Source organism: Trichosurus vulpecula, chromosome 2 (genome assembly GCF_011100635.1).
Source record: "Trichosurus vulpecula isolate mTriVul1 chromosome 2, mTriVul1.pri, whole genome shotgun sequence".
Lineage (NCBI taxonomy): Eukaryota > Metazoa > Chordata > Mammalia > Diprotodontia > Phalangeridae > Trichosurus > Trichosurus vulpecula.
Genome location: NC_050574.1, coordinates 6805374 through 6826614, shown reverse-complemented (window position 1 = coordinate 6826614; position 21241 = coordinate 6805374). Strand labels below are relative to the sequence as shown.

The 21241-nt window shown below is 42.1% G+C and overlaps 1 protein-coding gene across 1 annotated transcript; it reads right to left on the bottom strand.

The window, feature by feature from the left end:
• Window positions 1–298: 298 nt before the first annotated feature.
• Window positions 299–20727, bottom strand: LOC118835847 (zinc finger protein 2 homolog). Its single transcript, XM_036743127.1, is given in 6 exon segments — window positions 299–920; window positions 922–2411; window positions 8797–8892; window positions 11416–11542; window positions 19727–19810; window positions 20439–20727. Coding segments are annotated over 6 exon segments (2391 nt in total). The 5' UTR covers window positions 20454–20727; the 3' UTR covers window positions 299–341.
• Window positions 20728–21241: the final 514 nt, after the last annotated feature.

Sequence of the window (21241 nt, the reverse complement as noted above, 5' to 3'; positions counted from 1 at the left end):
AGTGATAAAATCTCTTTCTAGTATGAATACTCTGATGGGAAATAAGGGATGACTGTTGCCTGTAGGCTTTACAACACTGGCTATATTCCTAAAGTTTCTTTCCAGTGTGGATTCTATCATGGTCAATAAACTTAGAATTGTAACTAGAGGCTCTCCCATATTCATGACACTCATGAAGTTTCCCTGTGCTGTGGATTCTCAGATATTCAGCAAAACTGGAGCCTTTTCACACTGATTACATTCAGAAGGTTTCTTAGCAGTGCAGATTCTCTGATGTTAAGTTAGATTTTAATTAAATCACAAAACATTTCAGCACTGATTATATTCATAAGGGTTCTTTTTTATGTGGGTTTGCTGATGTGTAATAAGATTGGAGTACTGTCGGAAAGTCTTTCCACATTGATTACATTCATAAGGACTCTCTTTTGTGTGGATTCTCTGATGTGTATCAAGACTGGACTTCCTTGTGAAACCCTTTCCACATTGATGACATTCAAAAGGTTTTTCTCCAGTGTGGATTCTCTGATGTGTAGCAAAGCTGGAGCTGTATCTAAAAACCTTTCCACACTGATTACATTCATAAGGTTTCTCTCCAGTGTGGGTTCTCTGATGTGTAGCAAGTCCAGACCTCCTTGTAAAACCTTTTCCGCATTGATTACATACATAAGATTTCTCTCCAGTGTGGATCGTCTGATGGGCAGCAAGATGGGACTTCTTTCGGAAAGTCTTTCCACATTCGTTACATTTATAAGGTTTCTTTCCAGTGTGGATTCTCTGATGCGCAATAAGATTAGAGTTCTGTCGGAAAGTTTTTCCACAGTGATTACATTCATAAGTTTTCTCTGCAATGTGGGTTCTCTGATTTGTAGCAAGACTGGAGTTCCATTGGAAAGCCTTCCCATATTGATTATCTTCATAAGGATTCTCTTTTGTGTGGATTCTCTGATGTGCAATAAGATTGGAGTTCTGTCGGAAAGTCTTTCCACATTGATTACATTCATAAGGTTTCTCTCCAGTGTGAGTTCTCCTATGTGCAGCAAAACTAGAGAGGTATCTGAAAGCCTTTCCACATTGATTACATTCATAAGGTTTCTCTCCAGTGTGAATCCTCTGATGTGCAGCAAGGTCAGAATTACGTTGGAAAGCTTTCCCACACTGTTTACATTCGTAAGGTTTCTCTCCAGTGTGAATTCTCTGGTGTTGCAAAAAGGTTGATCTGGAGCAGAAGGCCTTTACACATTGATTACATTTATAAGGTTTTTCTCCAGTGTGAATTCTCTCATGTGCAGTAAGACTGCATTTCTGTTGGAAAGATTTTCCACATTGATTACATTCATAAGGTTTCTCTCCAGTGTGAGTTCTCTGATGGAGCAAAAAGTTCGATCTGGAGCAGAAGGCCTTCCCACATTGATTACATTCATAAGGTTTCTTTCCAGTATGAATTCTCTGATGTACAGCAAGATTGCAGCTCTGGTGGAAAGTCTTTCCACATTGATTACATTCATAAGGTTTCTCTCCGGTGTGAATTCTCTCATGTATAGCAAGGCTGATGCTCCATCGGAAAGCATTTCCACATTGTTTACATTCATAAGGTTTCTCTCCAGTGTGAATTCTCTGATGACCAATAAGGGCTGATTTGTAGCAGAAGGCCTTCCCACATTCATTACATTTATAAGGTTTCTCTCCAGTGTGAATTCTCTGGTGGCTAGTAAGGCGTGATCTGTAGCTGAAGGTTTTCCCGCATTCATTACATTTAAAAGGCTTCTCTCCAGTATGAATCTTCTGATGTCTAACTAAATCTGATTTTAAATGAAATGCCTTCCCACACTGATTACATGCATGTGTTTTCATTCCAGTATTAAATCCAGGATGGTAAGGAAGATATGAGTGATGGGTTAAGGTTGCTAAAATTTCATTACATTTATAAGGATTCTTTTCAATGCAAATTTTCTGATGGCTAATGATCTTAGAGTTCTCACTGAAGGCCTTTTTTCCTTCATTACATATATAAAGGTTTTTGCCAGTATAACTTTTCTGATGTCCAGTGAGGTCTGAACTCAAGCTGAAGGCCACTTTCTTTTGATTACCTTGATACGTTTGCATTTCAGGAGGCTTTTCATGGGACTGAATAAGCTCTGCCTGTTCAGTAAAGCATTTGTACTGAAAGCAGTCATTTCTTGGGGTCACTGTGTTACAGTTATTTAGGCCTGAATATTGTATCAAGGTCTTTCCAACTTCATCAAATTCATAAGGATTCTGTGGATTTTTATCTACCTTGATATCAGAGTCACAGATTTCTCTCACACTGAAGTCACAGGGACTATTGCTCATGAATCTTAGCTGGCCAGCTTCTTCCACAGAAATACTCTCATTCACTTTAGTCTCATTCACTTTAAACCTGGTTACTGCATCTGAGGAAACAAATAAATATATATACATACACACATACACATAAACACACACACACACACACACACCCTATAAATATATCATCTTCCCTCAAATGCTAGAAAAGAAGCTAATTTTTATTGTTTCACCAGTTAAAAAGAATTTTCAAACCTAGACAGATTTAATCATTTGAAAATCCTATTAGCTCACATCCACAGTAAGATTTAAGTTACAAAGAGTTTCATATACAATAACATTAGATTTCCATAGCAGACCTATAATACAGGTAGGAAAGGATTCTCATTACATTTCACCATTCATGCCATGAACTCATAATGACTGAATGCCCTGACCCATATCCATGTAGTTAAGACTCAAACTCAAGCCCTATGACTAGTTTTACTCCTTCCACTGCACTAGATGGCCTTTCTCCATTGCACTTTCAATACTTTCTTCAAATTCATTTTTTAAACTTCTTATTCTGTCAATCTCAGTTGATCTTCCTGGTTTTTTGTACTGATCAGATTTAATATACCATCACATGGTCATTCTTTATTAATTTCATATACTGTTGAGAAATAAAATAATAAAATAAAAAATTTTCTTAACTGTCATGTAGTAATATTCAGTAGTACATCCAGCTTTTGTTATATTCTATTAAGACCAATAAATGTTTTGCTATTTGCTTCACATATACTAAAAATTCACACAATAAGTTCCTTGGTAAACCTTTTTAATTTTTTTTTTCTGTTTCCATGTCTGGGATCACAAAATGATTACCAACCATTTTTTTTCTATTCCTCTGAGATACAATATATTCTGTTTGATCCATCATTTCTTTGGGACAGCTATTATCCATTATCCATGTATTTTCTAAAATGTATCTTCATTGATTCCAAACTGTCACAATGAGACATATAGTGGTTTTTGTGTTAATACAGTGATGACACCAAACTCTGTCCATTTCTGACCGAGACAAATTCTTTCGATATATCAACATAATATCAAATTGTTTTCAAACTACCAGAAAGGTTGGACATGCAAGTGTATATGCTTTCCCAATTCATGATCATATCTCCCTTTGGTTTCTGTAAATTGCACCAGAGTACTCACCTCATTGAAAGATTGCTTTGTAATCTCATCTCATTAGTGCTGTAAGTAGCACATCAAGATGTTACAAATGTTTGTGTTCTTCCAGTGCAAAAGGCACGTTCTTTGAAAAACATAATCCCTGGGAGTGCACATTACAAACCATCTTGAAACCATCATGGGCCATCATGCGCATTCTACAAAAAAAACACCTTACTTTGCCTTTCATTGCAGTATTAAGGCTACTTTCTGATTTGAACTTATTTTCTGTTTATATTACTAATTTTCTATCTGGTGAATTTTCAAGGGAACTGCTTGGCAACCTAGGTCAGTCGTCCCACAGAGTTTCTGAGAGAATATAGCCAGTGGTAGAAAGTTGTAGTAGAAAGAAGAAAGTTAGGTCAGAAGAAATCTTTCCTTATAAAGGTTGTTCTATTCATTTAATGCACCACCTCTCATTAGCCAATAGCAATCGCCGTTATAGCGATTAGCTATTCATTTTGTCGACTGGTTTGAAGGCTAAAAACAAAATATGAATTTCCATCTCTCAACAAGAGAGCATTTTCACTGTATTCTGGTCATCATTCAAAAGACAGCTCATAGAAGAACGGATAGAGAGTTGGACTTAGGTGGATATGGTTTCGAATTCCAGTTCAGATATTTGCTCGCACTGTGACCCTGGATGAGTCACGACGTCTGCCTGCCTTTGTTTCCTCAACTGTAAAACTGAGATGACAGTATCTACCTTTAAGCAATGTTGCGAAGATCAAATGAGAAAATGTCTATGAAGCCCTCAGCCCAGTAACTAGCGCATACTAATTGACTAAGTATTATTTTGTTGACTTTGTTGTTGTCGTCATCATTAAATTGACTTGATGCAGAACCAAATTGCAGGTGGGGTTTGTCAGTTTGCAAACCCTTGTTCAGAGAAAAAGTCCAATTTTGAAATTAATTTCATATATTGTGTTCTGTTCAACATATTCCAAGTTATTACTTATTTGACTAAAAATGTGATTCCAATTTCAAAAAATCTATGAAATAAGAAAATTTACCTCAAAGCCTTACAAGTAATGGCAAACATGAGTTTTTGTTGGATTAAAAAAAAATCTTCCAGAAAGTCCCAAATTAAATTTTTATAATTTAAAGTAGAATAAAATTTTATATTTTATAATTATACTGTGAAATGAAAGTATTAATTTGGAGCATTGGGGGCTATACTTATCTTAGTCATTTTCATTAAATAAGTACCAAATGCATAAAATAAAAATGCATAAATTTAAAGGAATATTATGAGTAGAAGATTAAACGACTAGGAGGCTTCACAACACACTCTATATTTGTTCCTGAAAGGAGTCCTACAAACAAAAGATCTGGGGATGTACTGCTCTGGAATTATGGTTTTTCATTGCATTGATCAGTGTTGCTACAGAATAAACTCTTCTCCTACTTCTGCTCACTTCTCTCTACATCAGTTTGGACAATTCTTTGCAGGTTCCTCTGATACTGTGCCTTTCATCATTTCTTCCATTATATTCTTAGACCATCATTTATTCAGTCATTTCCCAATATATTGGTATCATCTTTGTATACAGATCTTTGCAGCAGCAAAAATAGTAGTCGTAATTTTGTGTAGAAATGGATCTTTTGCATCTTTCTGTGATCCTTTTGGTTTACAGGACTAGTGGTTATAATGGGGTCAAAGGGCACAGAGTGGAATGAGTTCAGGGACTTAATTGCAAAAGGCACTATAGAATGTTATCCTTTCATTTTAATGCTTTGTGAATCTTTCTGTCAAAGATATTTCTTGTACGCAACATGTCTGGTTCTGCTTTCTAATGCATTCTGCTACTCTCTTATTTTTTGGCAAGTGGATGCATCTCATGCACATTGTATTATGAGATTTAATTAGGTTTTCTCCATGATATCTTCTGATCTTTCCCCTTTGCCCCTGCCTCAATCCTTTCTTTTTAATCTTTTTTTTTTGGAGGGGAAAAGGCAGTGCAATTGGGGTTAAGTGACTTGCCCAAGATCACACAGCTAGTAAAGTGTGTCAAGTGTCTGAGGCCTGATTTGAACTCAGGTCCTCCTGACTCCAGGGCCAGTGCTCTACTCCCTGAGCCACTTAGCTGCCCCTGCTTCAATCCTTACAAAGAAAAACTACATGGGAGATGGGAAAGGGATCAATGGCAGTAACTGATCATTGATGTGCCCTGATCCCCACTCCTCACCCACCTTGGCTTCCATCCATCCCAGTTCCGGATGACTGGCTGGAACACTATCTTAAAAGTGTCTTGTCCTATTCTCTCCCCTATCTGAAGCTTCTTCTATGGTACAAAGTTATTTTCCACCATGAGGCGGCCAGGTGGCACAATGGACGGAGCACTGTGCCTGGAGTCAGGAAGACCTGAGTTCAAATCCAGACTCAGACACTTGTTAGCTGGGGGACACTGAGCAAGTCCCAACATTGCTGTTTCCCTCAGTTTCCTCATCTGTAAGATGAGGATAATAGTAGCACCTACCTCCTAGGATTTTGTGAGGCATAAATGAGATAATATTTGTACATTATTTGGAACGTAGTAGGCATCGTGTGAATATTAACTACTATAATTGTGATTTTCTTCACCAACTCTACTCTCCCTAAACATCTATTCTCTTCTCTCCTATTCACTTATTTCCCTCTTGAACTCAACATATTTCAATAACAAAACACTCTCTTTTGCCTGGCTCACCTAAGAGTGAGGCTCAGGATCTGCTGCTTCTTTCCAAACCATCTCCATGTTTGTACACTAGATGGTGAGCTCTGGACAGCAGGGATTATCTTTTGCCTTTCTTTGTATCCCCAGGCTAATACAGTGCCTAGAACATTAGCATTTATCAATTATATTGACTGCTTGACTGGGCCCAGGGCCACATCAGGCCCCAGCCTCTACCTCAGTACCTGTATTCTGGTCTCTCTGCTCTTCAAATGCAGGTTTTGGCCCCAGCCTGTTTCTGTCTCTCTTTCTTATGCCTTATCAACCACGAGGAGTTACCTTTGCCCAGTTTCAGTCCCAATGAGATCTGACCAAACTAAATACTGCAGATCACAAAAGCGTCTAGACTTCCAGATGGTCTGCTTTTGTGGGATGCTTGGGATCCTCTACCTCCCAACCCGCCTAACTGTAGAGTTGTCCCCTACAAGAATATGGCCAACAATTTTCTGAGAATGGAGAGAAAGATTGAGCCAGAGAGATTAGGAAAGTGACCTCAGACTGGTACAAGTCTCAGTCTTGGATTACTACTTCCAAGTAAGGCAATAGCCTTTACTCCTACCCATGTAGTACTGAATGGAGACAGAGAAAATCATGAAATTTGGCTGTCTAAGCCCACTACAAATTCGGATTTGTAAGAACAAAATCCTTTTACGTCTCCCTAGCTGACTCCCTATGCCACTCACCACAGAAGCTTTTCCAGATCTTTCCATTTCTCCCCAATCCTCTTATTTTTGCTTCTAGTTATTTACTCAGCTGAGTATCTGGCTTCATATTTTACTTCAAAAATTGGACAAGAATTTTCTCATCTCAGCTCACATAAATCAGAAGTCTTTATTTCCTTTGCCCTGGTTGCATGTGAAGAGGTGACTTTTCTGATTGTCAAGGTAAACCCCTTTACATGCATAAATGATCCCAGTCCATCCAATCTTCTCCCCCAGCAAATTCCCTTCTGTATCATCCTCATTTTTTCTCTAATTTTGAATCTCTCCTTGCTTACTGGTTCCTTCACTGCTATCATAAATAAAATCATATCTCCCCACTCCTGTAAAAAGCCTCACATGATCCATTTGTCCTCACTAGATACTGTCCTTTATCTTTCCTTCTGTTCATGGCTAAATGCCTAGAGAGAGTCATCTACAAGTGGTGTTTCCAATTCCCTTCCTCTTATTCTCTTCCAAACTCTACACTCCAGCTTCCAACTTCATTGTTCAGCTGAAACTGCTTGCCGCAAAGTTACCAATAATCTCCTGACTGTTAACTTTCCCTCAATCCTCATCTTTCTTGGCATCTCTGCAGCCTTTAACACAATCAGTCACCCCCTGTTCCTTGATACTTTCTTCTCTCCAGGTTTTGGTGACAATACTTTCTTTTGGTTCCCCTCCTAAGAGGTCCAAAACTAAACACATTCTCTTTCCCCCAACCTTGCCATCTTCTTACTTTCCAATTACTATCCAGGGCACCAGCCTCCCCATTGTCCAGGCTCATAAGCTAGAAGCCACTGAGTCCTTGTCATCTCTCATATACTCACACCCCCAATTCAACCTTATGGGAAGTCCTTTTCATTTGGCCTTTGTAACAATTCTCACCTACATCCCCTTGTCTCCCAACTGCCACTTTCTTGGATCAAGTCCTAGTGACCTGACACCTGGGGTATATCTGCAGGAGTCTTCTGCTTGGCCTCCCCATGTCTATTCTCTCCCCAATCTACTGAGTCCTCCACCAAGCTGTCAAATTCATCTTGTTAAAATTCACTTCTCCTCATGTCACTGACTATTTGATAAACTCCCTTGGCTTCCTGTCCCAAGGATCAAATATAAAATCCTCTGATTGACTCTTAACACCTTTCATCATTAGCCTCTCTCCTGCCTCCCCAGTCTTCTTTCACCTTATTCCCCCTCCACACATGCAATAATCAGCGGCACAGGCCTCCTCTTTGTTCCTTAACCAGGACACTCCATCTCCCCATGCCAGGTTTCCTCTGGCTGCCCCTCATGCTTGCTCTGGCTTCCCTGACATCCCACCCCAAACCCCTCATTCTACAATAAGTCTTCTCCAGTCCTCCTCAGCCTTAGTGCCTTCCCTCTCTTGAGCAGTTCCAATTTATCTTGGAGGTAGTGGGTTTGTACATCATTGTTTGCATGTTGTCTTGTCACTAGACTGTGAAGTCGTTGAGAGCAGGGGGCTTGTCCCCCTTTGTATCCCTGGTGCTTAGCACAGGGTCTGGAATGTAGTAGGTGCTTAATAAATGCTTGTTGACTTGTTCATATTGGACAGCCTCAGCCCTTTTTGGTTGCTTTCAGGAGAGTTCTGTGTCCCAGAGTTCCAAACAATGACTTCTTGTAGCCTTACGACTGAAGGCTATAGAGTCTAAGCACCTTATGTTTACAGACAGGGAAACTGAGGCTCAGAGATTCAGTGATTTGCCCTGGATCACACTGCTAAAAAGTATCTAAAAAGGAATTCCAGGTCAGGTCTTCCTGTCCCCAAGGCCAGCACTCCCTTCACTACAACATAAACAAATGCGTTGTGATGAAAGATCTCATATATCTGCTTTCATCTCACTCACCTGGACAAAAGTTCCTTGGGCATTTTGGCTCCAGAATCCACAGTGCTTCTCCTCCCTCGATATAGGAGCTCAGACCTTCTCTGGGAACTGGAAACCCTGGGTATGGGGAATAATAGAAAGCATGAGGAGGGAGAGAAATTCATAATTTGGTCCTCTTTAGGGAAAAGGGACATATAAGCAAGGACCACAGGAGGGTTCTCGGGACTCTCCAAGGATGGTTTCCACGGTACTGATCGTTGGGATCTTTGGAGAGCACATTATTTGGTCATACAGCCAACTGGGAATCAGAAAATTCTGGCTTTGTTCACCTCTTCCACAGAAGGATGGGCACGCTCCATAGCTTCCGTTATTTAGAAATTGGAGGCAGCTGGTAGTGCAGTGGTAAGAGCCCTGGACCTGGAGTCAGGAAGGCTGGATTCCAAATCCAGCCGCAGACACTCAGGAGCTGTGCACTCCTGGGCAAATGACTCCACTGATGTGTGCCTCAGTGTCCTCAACTATAAAGTAGGAACAATGATAGCACTGATGTTGTGAGGATCAAATGACAAAATATTTATAAATTACTTGGCATAGTGCCTGACACGCAGTAGGTATATACACATGCTTATTGCCTTCCCTTTTTTTTTTCTCTACCACCTGTACTGGAATTAGAGGGAACAGCAAAGGAGAATAAAATTAAATGTATTATACTAGTGAGGAAAATGATTCAGTATCATTTATTTATTCATCCTTTTTTCAATTAATTGATTGGTCCCTATAACTGTTTGTAGCCATAATGGCTTTTGTTTTCTTTGAATGGCTCAGCTTGCCTCATTGAGCCTCTGGACACTGTGGCTTGCTCTTCCGGGGCAGGAGGCCCGGGGAGCATGCCGGGAGGCAGACGGCTTCCTGTGTGGGGAGTCATGGGGCTGGCTGAGGGGAGGTGTTAGCTCCAGAACCTGGTCTACCCTAGGGGGAGGAGCCAACTCAAGAACCAATCGGCCCTGGTCATTTGGGCGGAGCTTAATGATGTCAGAGACCCTATAAGAGGGGAGAGGACAGCTCGGAGAGCTCTCTTCCTCTCTTTCCTTTTCCGGTTGGAGCCAGAGGCAGTTACAACGACCGTTACAGAGGCAGTTACGACCGTTACATCGTCAGTTTCAGTTGCAGCTTCAGTTTCAGAAACAGACACAGCTGAGGCAGGAGCTGCCAGCAGCAGAGCTGATCTACGGGAGGAAGCTGAACAAAGACTTCAGTCCAGTGGGTAATCTTATTACCATCAAGGGGGAAACATGATTTTGCTTTACGCAATCATGTTTCTCTGTAGCCTCCTGGTTACTCTTTCAAGGCGTACCTATTGGGCCTGGAAGATTATGACCAACATATCAAAATGGGGTTGCTGGTTCATGGGTTGGTTACTGTTGAGCCTAAATAAATGTTTTGATTCTTCTGCCTTCTACTATGAGAGTTTCTTCTATCCGGCGATTCCGAACCTTTCAGACATGTTTATGATCCTCTTTGAGATTATAAACTCTGCCCTCCTGATACACTGTTTTTGTCCTGTAATTGCTTAAGTCATGATTCTTTCTCTCTCGACTTAGTTCAGAATTCAGCTGGTCTGTAGTAGATTAACTTTAAAAATCTACCTCTCCTGCTAATCACCGATCCATTCTGGCCTGGAGAAACTTAGCCGTCCTTGAGGGATGCGTGTGAATACTAGGGTGTTGGGCCTAATATCTTTAGGCCACCAAGCCATCCTTCAACGATGTTAGGTTTTCCATCCAAAATGTCTGATGTATTATTTCTAAGACCTTGTAGGTGCTCTAAAACAATAACCAATTCTTAGTCACAGGGAAGAAGGAGGGGATTGTTGTTAGCCCTTCCTTATCAAACTTCCAACCAATCACATTGCTCCCTACACCTCAACTTTGTAACCAATCATGTTGTTTTCAATTCCCTGATGTCATCTACGCTGTTCTTCGTTCTGTGCCCCACAAAACATGGAAAAGGGGAGCTGTCTCTCTGCTCTGGATCTTTGACCAGAGACAGAGTCACGGGCCCTTTTATTGGCAGGTGGCATGGCCCTGCTAATAAAGGTTCTCTTGCCTCAGTTTTCCTTATTGTTCAATTTCACACATAACGCTAGGCAGGATTAGGAGCAACGAGAGACAACTTACACTTGTTAACAGGAAGACCTTTCTAAATTCTAGACCCCTCCCAAAGAGGAAGGGATGCTTTGGCAAGTAGGGCTTCCTTCAATGCCCATCTTCAAAGAAAAGCTGCATTAGCAATTTCCAGAGATTTTGCAGACAAAATTTACATCCAGTTAGAGGTTAGACACAATATGACCACTAAAATTGGCTCCAAGGCTGAGATTCTCTAATATTGGATTGATTTTTTTTTTACCTGAAGCTACCTAAAATAAAAATGAGACAACTTCAGAAGAAACAAAGCAAAGTCCCAGAGCCCCCATATAATTCAAAGACCTTACATAGGAAAGACAGGCAGCAGGAAGACCTTGTGAAGAGACCATTTTTGCCTTTCAAATAATTGATAAATACTCATAATCTGCACAATATGTAGGGACAAAAACACACCTCTGATGGCAGGTTTGGAATTACCAAAGGAAATGGAACTTACCCAGGCAGAGTAGGTTATAGATATTCTCCAGCATGACCTCCTTGTATAGCTCTTTCTGAGAATGGTCCAAAAGGCCCCACTCCTCCTTGGTGAAGTCCACAGCCACATCCTGGAATGTCACCGACTCCTAAACCATCAAATATCACAAGATTTAGAGCTGAAAGAGACTTCAGAATTCATCTAGTCCAAGCCTTATCAACTTATAGGAGGAAACTGAAGCACAGAAGGGATTTCCCAAAACTCCTATCACCTTTATGAGGGTCAGAGCCAACAATTGAAACCATAGTCAATAACAGCCCAATGGAATGTTTAGAAAAGCATTTTCTATTTGAAGTGAGAATCATGTTGGATTAATAAAAGCTGGAAAAATGAATGTCTCAATATGAAATGCTTCTCCCTATGGAATCAAGGAGAAGGTATGTGCTCTACCAGTGAGGTATGAGAATCTGTGGAGGAGAAAAAGAGGTGATATGAAATTTCTCTTCATCAGAAGTGTTATGAGTGATACGTTGAGAAAATTCTTTGAAGAGTTTGTGAGAAGCTGGGGGAAAATGTTACCTATGATCACTGAAGAGAGAGCAAAGAAAAGGCAATTATCTAATTAATTTCTGAAAAGGCTGAAATAAAGTCTTATCTAAATGAAAGCATGAAGAGGATTCTTAAGACATGATATTCACAATCTGGGCTGAACTGAGTGGTATGTGACTGTTTCCAGCCAAGGGAAGAAGAGTTATCTATTGTTTTATTGAGGGCTTGAGGTGATACTAGGTATGATGCATCATAGAAAAAACTGCTTTTGTCTTTGCTTCATGATTACTTTCACTTGTTAATGGCACCTATTCCTTAATTTTCATATTTAGTTATATAGAAATGAGGAATTACAATGGGGAATATGTAATATTTTATTAAGTGGGGCTGGAGATGGAGCTAATTCACAAGAAAGACACTAACAGAATATTTATGAGGAACAAATTATTTCAATAGACCCTTAGAACTCTACAATGTTGAGGATCAAGAGTCAAGAGCATGAGTTAAGATAAGAGGCAGACTGATGGCCACAAGAAGGTGGCCACATCTACAAATCCTTTGACACTTGGGAGGGATCATCTCATTTTCCAATCTGCTAGATGTTTGGCCATTGCACTTGGTCTCAGATGCTCTTCCATTTTATTTTCTTCCATTTCTAGTAGAATGATACAATTCACTTTTTCAGAGGTTCTATCATTTTGGAGTCCCCCAAACTTATAATGTATGTGTCATCCTTGACTCCTGTCTCTCACCTTCCCACCTCCACTATCCAATAATTCTGTTATTTGGTTCTCTTATTATTACTTCCTATCATGTAGATAAAATTGTATATTCATGTTTTTCATTATTTGGTTTTCTTCTTTAGAACATCTGATTTATATTCTATTTGTCATCCATATTTTACCTTTAACTTCCTTTTTTGACTATTATTCAATCTCTGAAAAATCAAAGGATTTATTGTTTTTTCCCACTTTTTGAGATTCCCAAGAGTTTACAAACCTGTTCTTTGCTTTAGGGTTTTGTGAGTCATGATTCTTCATTGCATAGTATTTATTCTTAGTGTGAGCAACCACTATAGGAAGGGAGTCCTTTCATTGATGAATAATCAGTGTCTGATTCTCTAACCCACTCCCAACAAAGCTATTTTAAGCCTGTTTCCTTCTCCATCCCTCACCACCATGGGGTAATTCCATGAACACCAAACCATTTAAGCAACCAGCTCAGCTCACATATTTCTTCATTTCTCACCTGGCTCTACTTCCTTGTGTAAGGTCAATGGGAAATAAGATCTTCCCCACTGATCAAAAGGCCTCATGTGGAGTCCATTAAGGGAAAGTTGCTTGCTTATAGGAAGGCTTACACACTTTTTGTTAATTTCTAATTAGGCACTGAGTGAGGAGGGTCCTGGCTCTGATCCTATTAATTGAAAGAGTATATATTGAGAGGGGAGCTTTTTGCTTTCAGGGCTCACTTATGAGAAAGATGTTGTGATTCCCTGGTCAAGACTCTGAGTGGTCATATGTTCAGAGCTCCCTGACTCCTCAGAGGTAAATGCTCTCTTGATTTGGTGGTGGATGTAAAGCTTTGCTTCAGGCAGTACAGCCCTGTCTGTTGGTCTTTATTTCTCTTCTCTGTATTTTTTTCTGTTTAATTAAAGAAGATCATTGACCCCTTTTATGTTGCTTTCCTAGTAAAGCAGATAAAAGAACCCACACTAGCAGCCATCCTGGGTGTGCCAGTGTGGTTATCACACCTTGGGATTTCTCTGTCAGACTTCTCCACCAGGTCCCAAGAAGCTTAGGACCAGGATAAGCTCTTTATCCTGTAACATCTCATCTGCCTTGGTACTCTACCTCATCTTTCCCCTCTAACTCTCTGATTAGAGCACTACTTTTGGACTTCTGATGGAATTCTCCACCATGTCCCAGGGTCTGGTACTCCCCAACCCCCATCCCTGGCCCTTTCAGCTTCATTTTATGTTTTGCCTTCACCCCTTTAAAGTATAAGTTTCTTGAGGACAGGAATCATCTTTCTTTTTTTCTATTTCTATCCCCAGGCCTTAGTACAGTACCCAGCATATGGTAGGAACTTAATGAATGTTTATTAACTACTGATTATCCAAACACTCTCCCTTGAGTATCTTGCCTCTTATTTTGTTTTAAATGTTCACCATGACCTAGATATCACCTACTTTTTCAGTCTTCTGACACCTTACTTCTAGCCACTTTCTCTTTGATCCAATGATACCGGCCTCCTTGTTATGCCAAGAAGACACTCCATCTCTACCTCTGGGCATTTTCTATGGCTCTCCAGAATGGCTGGAATTCTCTCCCTCCTCATTTCTGCCTCCTGGTTTCCTGCAGGCCTCAACTAAAAACCTACCATCTACAGGAAGCCTTTCCCAGCTCCACTTCATTATAGTGCCTTCCTTCCTTTAATTCTATCCATTAACCTGTCTATAGATTAGTACTTATTTGTGTTCTTGTTGTCTCCCCCATTAGACTGTGAGCTCCTTCAGGGCAGACACTGCTACTTGCCTCTTTTTGCATGCCCACCACTAAGCACAGTGCCTGGCTGTGAAGTTTCCTAAACACACATGGCCCCCTGAGCTATCAGTCTATCTCATCTCCTTTTCTTAGCCAAATTCCTTGAAAAATCTGTCTGAACTCTCTACTTTCCTCTCTCACTCACTCCTTACTCCCTTACAAATTGCCTTTCCTGAAAGCACTCTCTAAACTTACCAGAGAACACTTAATTCCCAGATCTAATGGTCTTTTCTCAGTCATAATCCTAACTCACCTCTTTTCTTCTGACAACACTGTTGACCACCCTCTCCTCTGGAATCCTCAGTCCTTTGGGAGTTTTCTTTCCTGCCATATGTGTCACCATACTTTTCAATCCCCTTTGATGGCTTAACAACCACATCAAAAACCACACCTATACATATCCCCAAGGCTCTGTTCTGGGCCCTCTGCTCTTCTCTCTCTACACTCTCCTGTCTTGGATTGATTTAATTACCATCTCTTCAGGTCACTACCAGATCTCTAAAACCAGCTTCAGCCTAATGAAGCTCCCATCAGACTCAATCATATCAGCTGAGCAACTGGGCACACCTCAGCTCCAAGGGAAGGCAGAAAGACCTCAGCTTAAAGAACAGAAGCCAGAGAGATGTCAGCTCCAGAAGAAAGCCAGAAGGTTCCCAGCATGCTACTGGGGAAGAGCAGAGGACAAGTACAAGCAGCTCCAGAAAGAACGAAATGGCTGGGCCAAAGCCAAAGGGAAGCTCAGATGTGGATACATCAGGTAATGAAAGCAGTCCCGTGCTATAAAGATCAATATTGCACAGGAGCCTGGAATGGGAGAGCTAGGAGCCAAGGCAAGTTGGATGTGGTCAGACAGGAGATGGAGAGATTAAAGGTCAACATCTGGGATGTCAGTGAACTTAAATGGGTGGGAATGGGTGAATTTAATTCAGATCATCATCCACTACTAAGGGCAGGGCATCCTTCTAAGGGCAGGAATCCCTTAGAAGATATGGAGTAGCCCTCATAGTCAATACAAGGGTGAGAAAAGCAATTCTGGGGTAGAATCTCTAAAATGACAGAATGATATCTGTTCCAACCCAAGGCAAACTGTTCAACATCACAGTGGTACAAGACTATGCTCCAACCACTGATGCTGAAGAGGCCACAGTTGATCAATTTTATGAAGACCTACAACATCTTCTAGAAATAATACCAGGAGGGGCCCAGACAGGGCTTGAGGTCACAGCACAGGCACTCTGCGAAATGGCTGTCTCCCTTCCCAGTCTCCTCTCAGTCTGGGATTAGAGCACTAAGTGGGGACTTGTGACAATTCTCCACCAGGTCTTGAGTTTTAGGGTGTTCTCCTGGCCCCCTTTTCAGCTTCCTTTTCTGTGCTGTATCTGTCACTTAGAGTGTAAGCTACTGGAGGGCAGGGACTATCTTCTGTATTTGGCTCCCCAGTGTTCAGGACAATGCCTGGTACACAGTAGGCACTTAATAAGTGTTGACTGACCATTGACTACCCAAACACTCTCCTCTAAGTGTCTTGCCTCTTATTTTGCTTTGAAAATTAAGGCCATTCAAACTGAGCTACCTCTCCTCCCAACTGCCTTTCAGACATCATGAACAGATATCTTAAACTCAAGATATCCAAGATGGAACTCATCATCTTTCCCTCCACCACCTCCACCTTCCTTATTACTGTCAAGGGCAACACCATCTTCCCAGTCCCTCAAACTCATAACTGAGGTGTCCTGCTTGACTTCTATCTCTCATCCCCCTTTATCCAACCTCTTGCCAATATTGTCGATGTCACTTTTACAATATCTCTCCAATACATCCTCTTCTCTGCTGATACTACAGGCTCTCATCTCCTCATCCCTGGACTTTTACAACAGTCTGTTGGTGGGTCAGTCTGCTACAAGATACTCTCCACTCCAACAGATCTTCCACTTAGTCAACAGAGTGAAGTGTCCAAATTGCTGGGCCAATCATGTTACTATCCTACTCTATAAACTCCAGGGGCTCCCTCTCACCCCCAGGATCAAATATAAAACCCTCGTGATTCAATAGCCATCATGACCTAGACATCACCTGCTTTTTCAGTTTTCTTACACCTTACTTTCCACCACTGGGTCTCTTTGATCCAATGACACTGGCCTTCTCTAATGCCCATCTCTAGGTTCCAGACATTTTCTCTGGATTCTCAACCTGGCTGGAATTCTCTCTCTCCTCATTTCTGTCTCCTGGACGCATTCAAGTCACAACTAAAATCCTGTCTTCTACAGGAAGTCTTCCCTACCCTCTCTTAATTCTTATTATTTCTTATTTTTCCTAAATGCTCATTACTTTGCACAGATTTGTTTATGTGTTGTCAACCCCATTAGACTGTAAATTCCCTGACAGAAGAAACTGTCTGCTTCACCACCCCCCACAATTTCCAGGGCTTAACATAGTGCTTGGCACACAGTAGGCCCTTAATAAATGTATACTGATTGACTGATCCTCAAAACAACTTTGAAAGGTGTTGCTATTATCCCCATTCTTACAGAGAAGGATGCTGAGGCAGAGGGCAATGGCTGATGTATTAAATGCAGATGATAATTCCATGCAGATGATAATTCCCTTCTAAGATGTTCCACTTGTCTATGTATCTTTCTTAAAGTCCTTCCATTCCCTTCTACGCGTTTTGAAAAATACTTCAGCCACTCACTGATCCAACCATTCTGGAGAGCAATCTGGAATTATGCCCAAAGGGCTATAAAAATATGCATACCCTTTAACCCAGCACTACCACTTCTAGGGTTATATTCCAAAGAGATCATAAAAATGGGGAAAGGACCCACATGTACAAAAATATTTATAGCAGCTCTTTCTGTGGTGGCCAAGAACTGCAAATCGAGGGGATGCCCATCATTTGGGGAATGGCTAAACAAATTGTGGTATATGAGTGTAATGGAATACTGTTGTGCCATAAGAAATGATGAGCAGGCAGACTTTGGGAAAACATGGAAAGACCTATATGAACTCATGTTGACTGAAGTGAGCAGAACCAGGAGAACATTGTACACAGTAACAGCCACAGCATGCGAGGACTGATTTTGATAGACTTAGCCCTTCTCAGCAATGCAAGGACCTAAAATTTTTCCAAAGGACTCGTGATGGAAAAGTGCCATCCACATGCAGAGAAAGAACGATGGAGTGGGAATGCAGAGTGAAGCAGACTCTTTTCTCTTTTGTTTTGTTTTCTTTCTCATGGTTTCTCCCATCTGTTATAATTCTTCTATGCAACATGACTAATGTGAAAATGTGTTTAATAGGAATGTATATGTAGAACCCATATCAGATTGCATGCCATCTTGGGAAGGGAGGTGGGAGGGGCGGAAAAATTAAAACTTATGGAAGTGAATGTTGAAAACTGAAAATAAATAAATATTAAAAATTTTAAAAAATACTTTAACCACTCTTTTTTCCTTTTCAGGGGAACAGAGTTACTCTCCAAAGAAGGAGGCAAAACCTCTCCCTAGGTTGAAGAATCTGGTGACTCATGGGACAGAATTCTGGGCCTGGAACTATGAAGATCCACATTCAAATATGGCCTCAGACATGTACTAGCTATGTGATTCTAGGCAAGACATTAACCATGGTTTGCCTCAGTTTCCTCAACTGTAAAATAAGAGAATAAGAGCACCTACCTAATAGAGTTGTTGGGAAGACTGACCATAATGAGTTTTGGGGAAAACCAAACTGACTCCATTTGGTCTCATGATAATACTTAGCCTCATAACCAGATGTCTCTTGAACAGGCCCTGAATGTCTCCTTCAGAGAGCCCAGTCCCATATTCCAAAAGACAACTCCAAGGACTTGGAAGAGTTCCAGGAACTCAACCCCTTCCCTTTATCCTATCAAACTAGGCAAAGAGCAACAGCTTAACAAAGGCTAGTTAACCAACTGATTGTTAAAGAAGATACTGCTTCCTTCCTTGTTGATATTCAGTCTTTTCAGTCCTATCCAAATTTTCCTGAAAACATTTGAGGTTTTCTTGGCAAAGATGCAGGAATGTTTGCCACTTTCTTCTCCAGCTCATTTTCCAGCTTAGGAAACTGAGGCAAACAGGGGTAAGTGACTTAACCAGGTTCACACAGTTAGTAATTGTCTGTGGCTGCATTTGAATTTAGGTCTTCCCGACTCCAGGCTGGGCACTCTATCCACTATGCCTCCTAGCTATTAAAAGCTTTTGAACAGTGGAAGCATCCTCTTTTTTTTTTTTTTTTTTAATGTCCCCTTTCTATTTCTTTTCTTGCCTAAGGGCCCTGGGACAAGGAGCTAAGGAAGAAAGAACATATATTATATATAGTGTATTGAGAGATACACATATGTAAACACAATACATATATAAAAATAAATGTACATATAAATACATACTTACACATGTGATTTCTGGAATTGAAGGACCCAATATCCATCACCTACTGATGACTGGGTCATACTCTTGAGTGGATAAAAAAAAAAAAAAACCAAACTGCCATGTACCTGTCTGGCTGTGTCCTGTGCTCCCTTATTCTGGCTGTCCCCTAGCAAGGACCCAGACAATTTTCACAACAGGAACAAATGGGACAATATTTCTAAGGCCGGGAACACAGCAGACACCATGTGACCAGCCCCAAACCCTTTCCAGTCTGCTTACACCTTGGTCCTTTTCTTCCCTCTGACCCAGGGACCAAGACCCTCCATCCCCTGACTCTGTGGATGTCCTCCTAATCACCTGGGACTCCTGGCTTTCTTCACATCTCAGCTAAAATCTTGCTTTCTGAAAACAAGCTTTTGCTGGTGCCTGAAACTGCCAGAGCCTTCCCTCTCAGGGTGCCTCCATTTATACTATAGAGAGCTTGTTTGGACACAGTTGCTCATGTTCTCTCCCCTTTAGACTGTGAGCTCCTAGATAGCAGGCACTGATTTTTTTTTTCTTTGCCTTCCTTTGCATCCCAAGTAGGTTAGCACAGTGTTTGGCACAGAGGAGCCACTTTCTAAACGCTTATTGACTTGACCTAAGGAAATGGTAAATGAGAGGGATTCATAGAGATCTGGGAAGGCTTGTGTGGCCCAAGGCAGGAGGAAATGAGCAGAAGCAGGACAATTTCTGCTCTGCTGACAGCATTGCAAAGGACAACCTAAGTCTAACAGGATCAGCTTCCTTGCTTCTCTTGGATTCCAGGTTTGCTGATGCTGGTAAGGTCTGTGGATGGACTGCACTCACCTGGGATGAGGGTCTCTGGGTCCCAGGGGCCATTCCCTCTGGTTCAAGGCTCTCTCCTTGGAAGAGGCTTTGGTCGTCTGCAAGCTTAGCAGCAGAGGGAGAAGGATCTTAGAGAGGGGGAAACATTGTCTTTATCTTCTCTTCCTAGGCTGGTCACTGGCCTACCTGGAATTACAGAGTGAGGTCTCATAGAAGTTGCAAAGCCCTTGGCTCTGCCCTCGGGAGAGAGACTCCAACCAACAGATGAAGGCAGCAGGGAGGGTCAGGCATGGAAGTGAACTTGGTCTGAACAGGAAACTTGCCACTGTCACTAACGCCTTCTCCTGGGCCTCATGCCCCTCCCCCATCCTACAGAGACCCAGGAGGTAGAAGGGGTTTGGGATCCTAGATGGGATGAGACCAGTTAGAGCCTCAATGACCCCAGACCCAGAGCCCTGCCTCTACCTGATACTATGAGTGAGACAGGAAGATTGGCAGGCTGGGACCCAATGTTAAAGCTGGGGATGGCAGCCCGGGCCCTATCGGATGTGACAGGGAGCCTGGACATGAAGCAACAGAAGGAAGCGCCTCTGGGAGCCAGGCTTGTGAGAGACACCTGCTCCTGGAGGAGCTGCCAGATGCTTTCCAAGAGGTCAGATGGGGATGATGAGCCTCAATGGGAAGGGCAGCCAGCAGAAGCTGGGTGCAGGGAGAGGTCCTTGCTCAGACCTACCTGGGACCTGCACATGCAGAGATGGTTTTCAGAAGGCAGAGAGATAGATCTCAGCTCCAAGTGAAGAAGACAGAGAGATCTCTGCTCCGAGGGGGAAAGAACAGAGAGATCTCAGTTCTGAAGGAAGAAGGCAGAGAGATCTAAGCTCAAAGGGGAAGAAGGCAGAGAGATGGGAAGGCAGAGAGATCTCAGCTACAAAGGAAGAAGGAAGACAGATCTCTGCTCCTAGGGAAGAAGGCAGAGAGATCTCAGCTCTGAAGGAAAAAGGCAGAGAGATCTCAGCTCTGAAGGAAAAAGGCAGAGAGATCTCAGCTCAGAGGAGAAGAAGGCAGAGTGATCTGAGCTCTGAGGGAAGAAAACAGAAAGATTTCAGCTCAAAGGGGAAGAAGGCAGAGGGATTTCAGTTTCAAGTTCCTGTTTTCAGGCAGCCCACTCTGGGAGGGTCCTCCTAGTCCCCAAAGCCCCACCCTGCCCAGCCCCTGAGGCCCCCAGGATGGGCCCTTTCCTCCAATCGCACTCAGGCCCAGGAGCTCAGGCCCCTGCCTGCTTCTCCTCCCCAAGCCTTGCCTTCTGTCACGTGGAATGCTTTGGCCACTGGAATGGTCCCCTTCTTCCCCTCTCGCCTCCTCCCAGGCCTCCAGACTCCACGCCAGGGCTCAAATTCCACCTGGGCCCCTCCCACCAGCGTGGTCACCTCTGACAGCTCCTCCTTCCCCAGCCCTCCACTTCTCTATCTCCTTCCCTTACCCTGCCCTGGGACTCAGACCCTCCTCCTCCTCAGCAGAATTGCCTGGCCTGCTTCC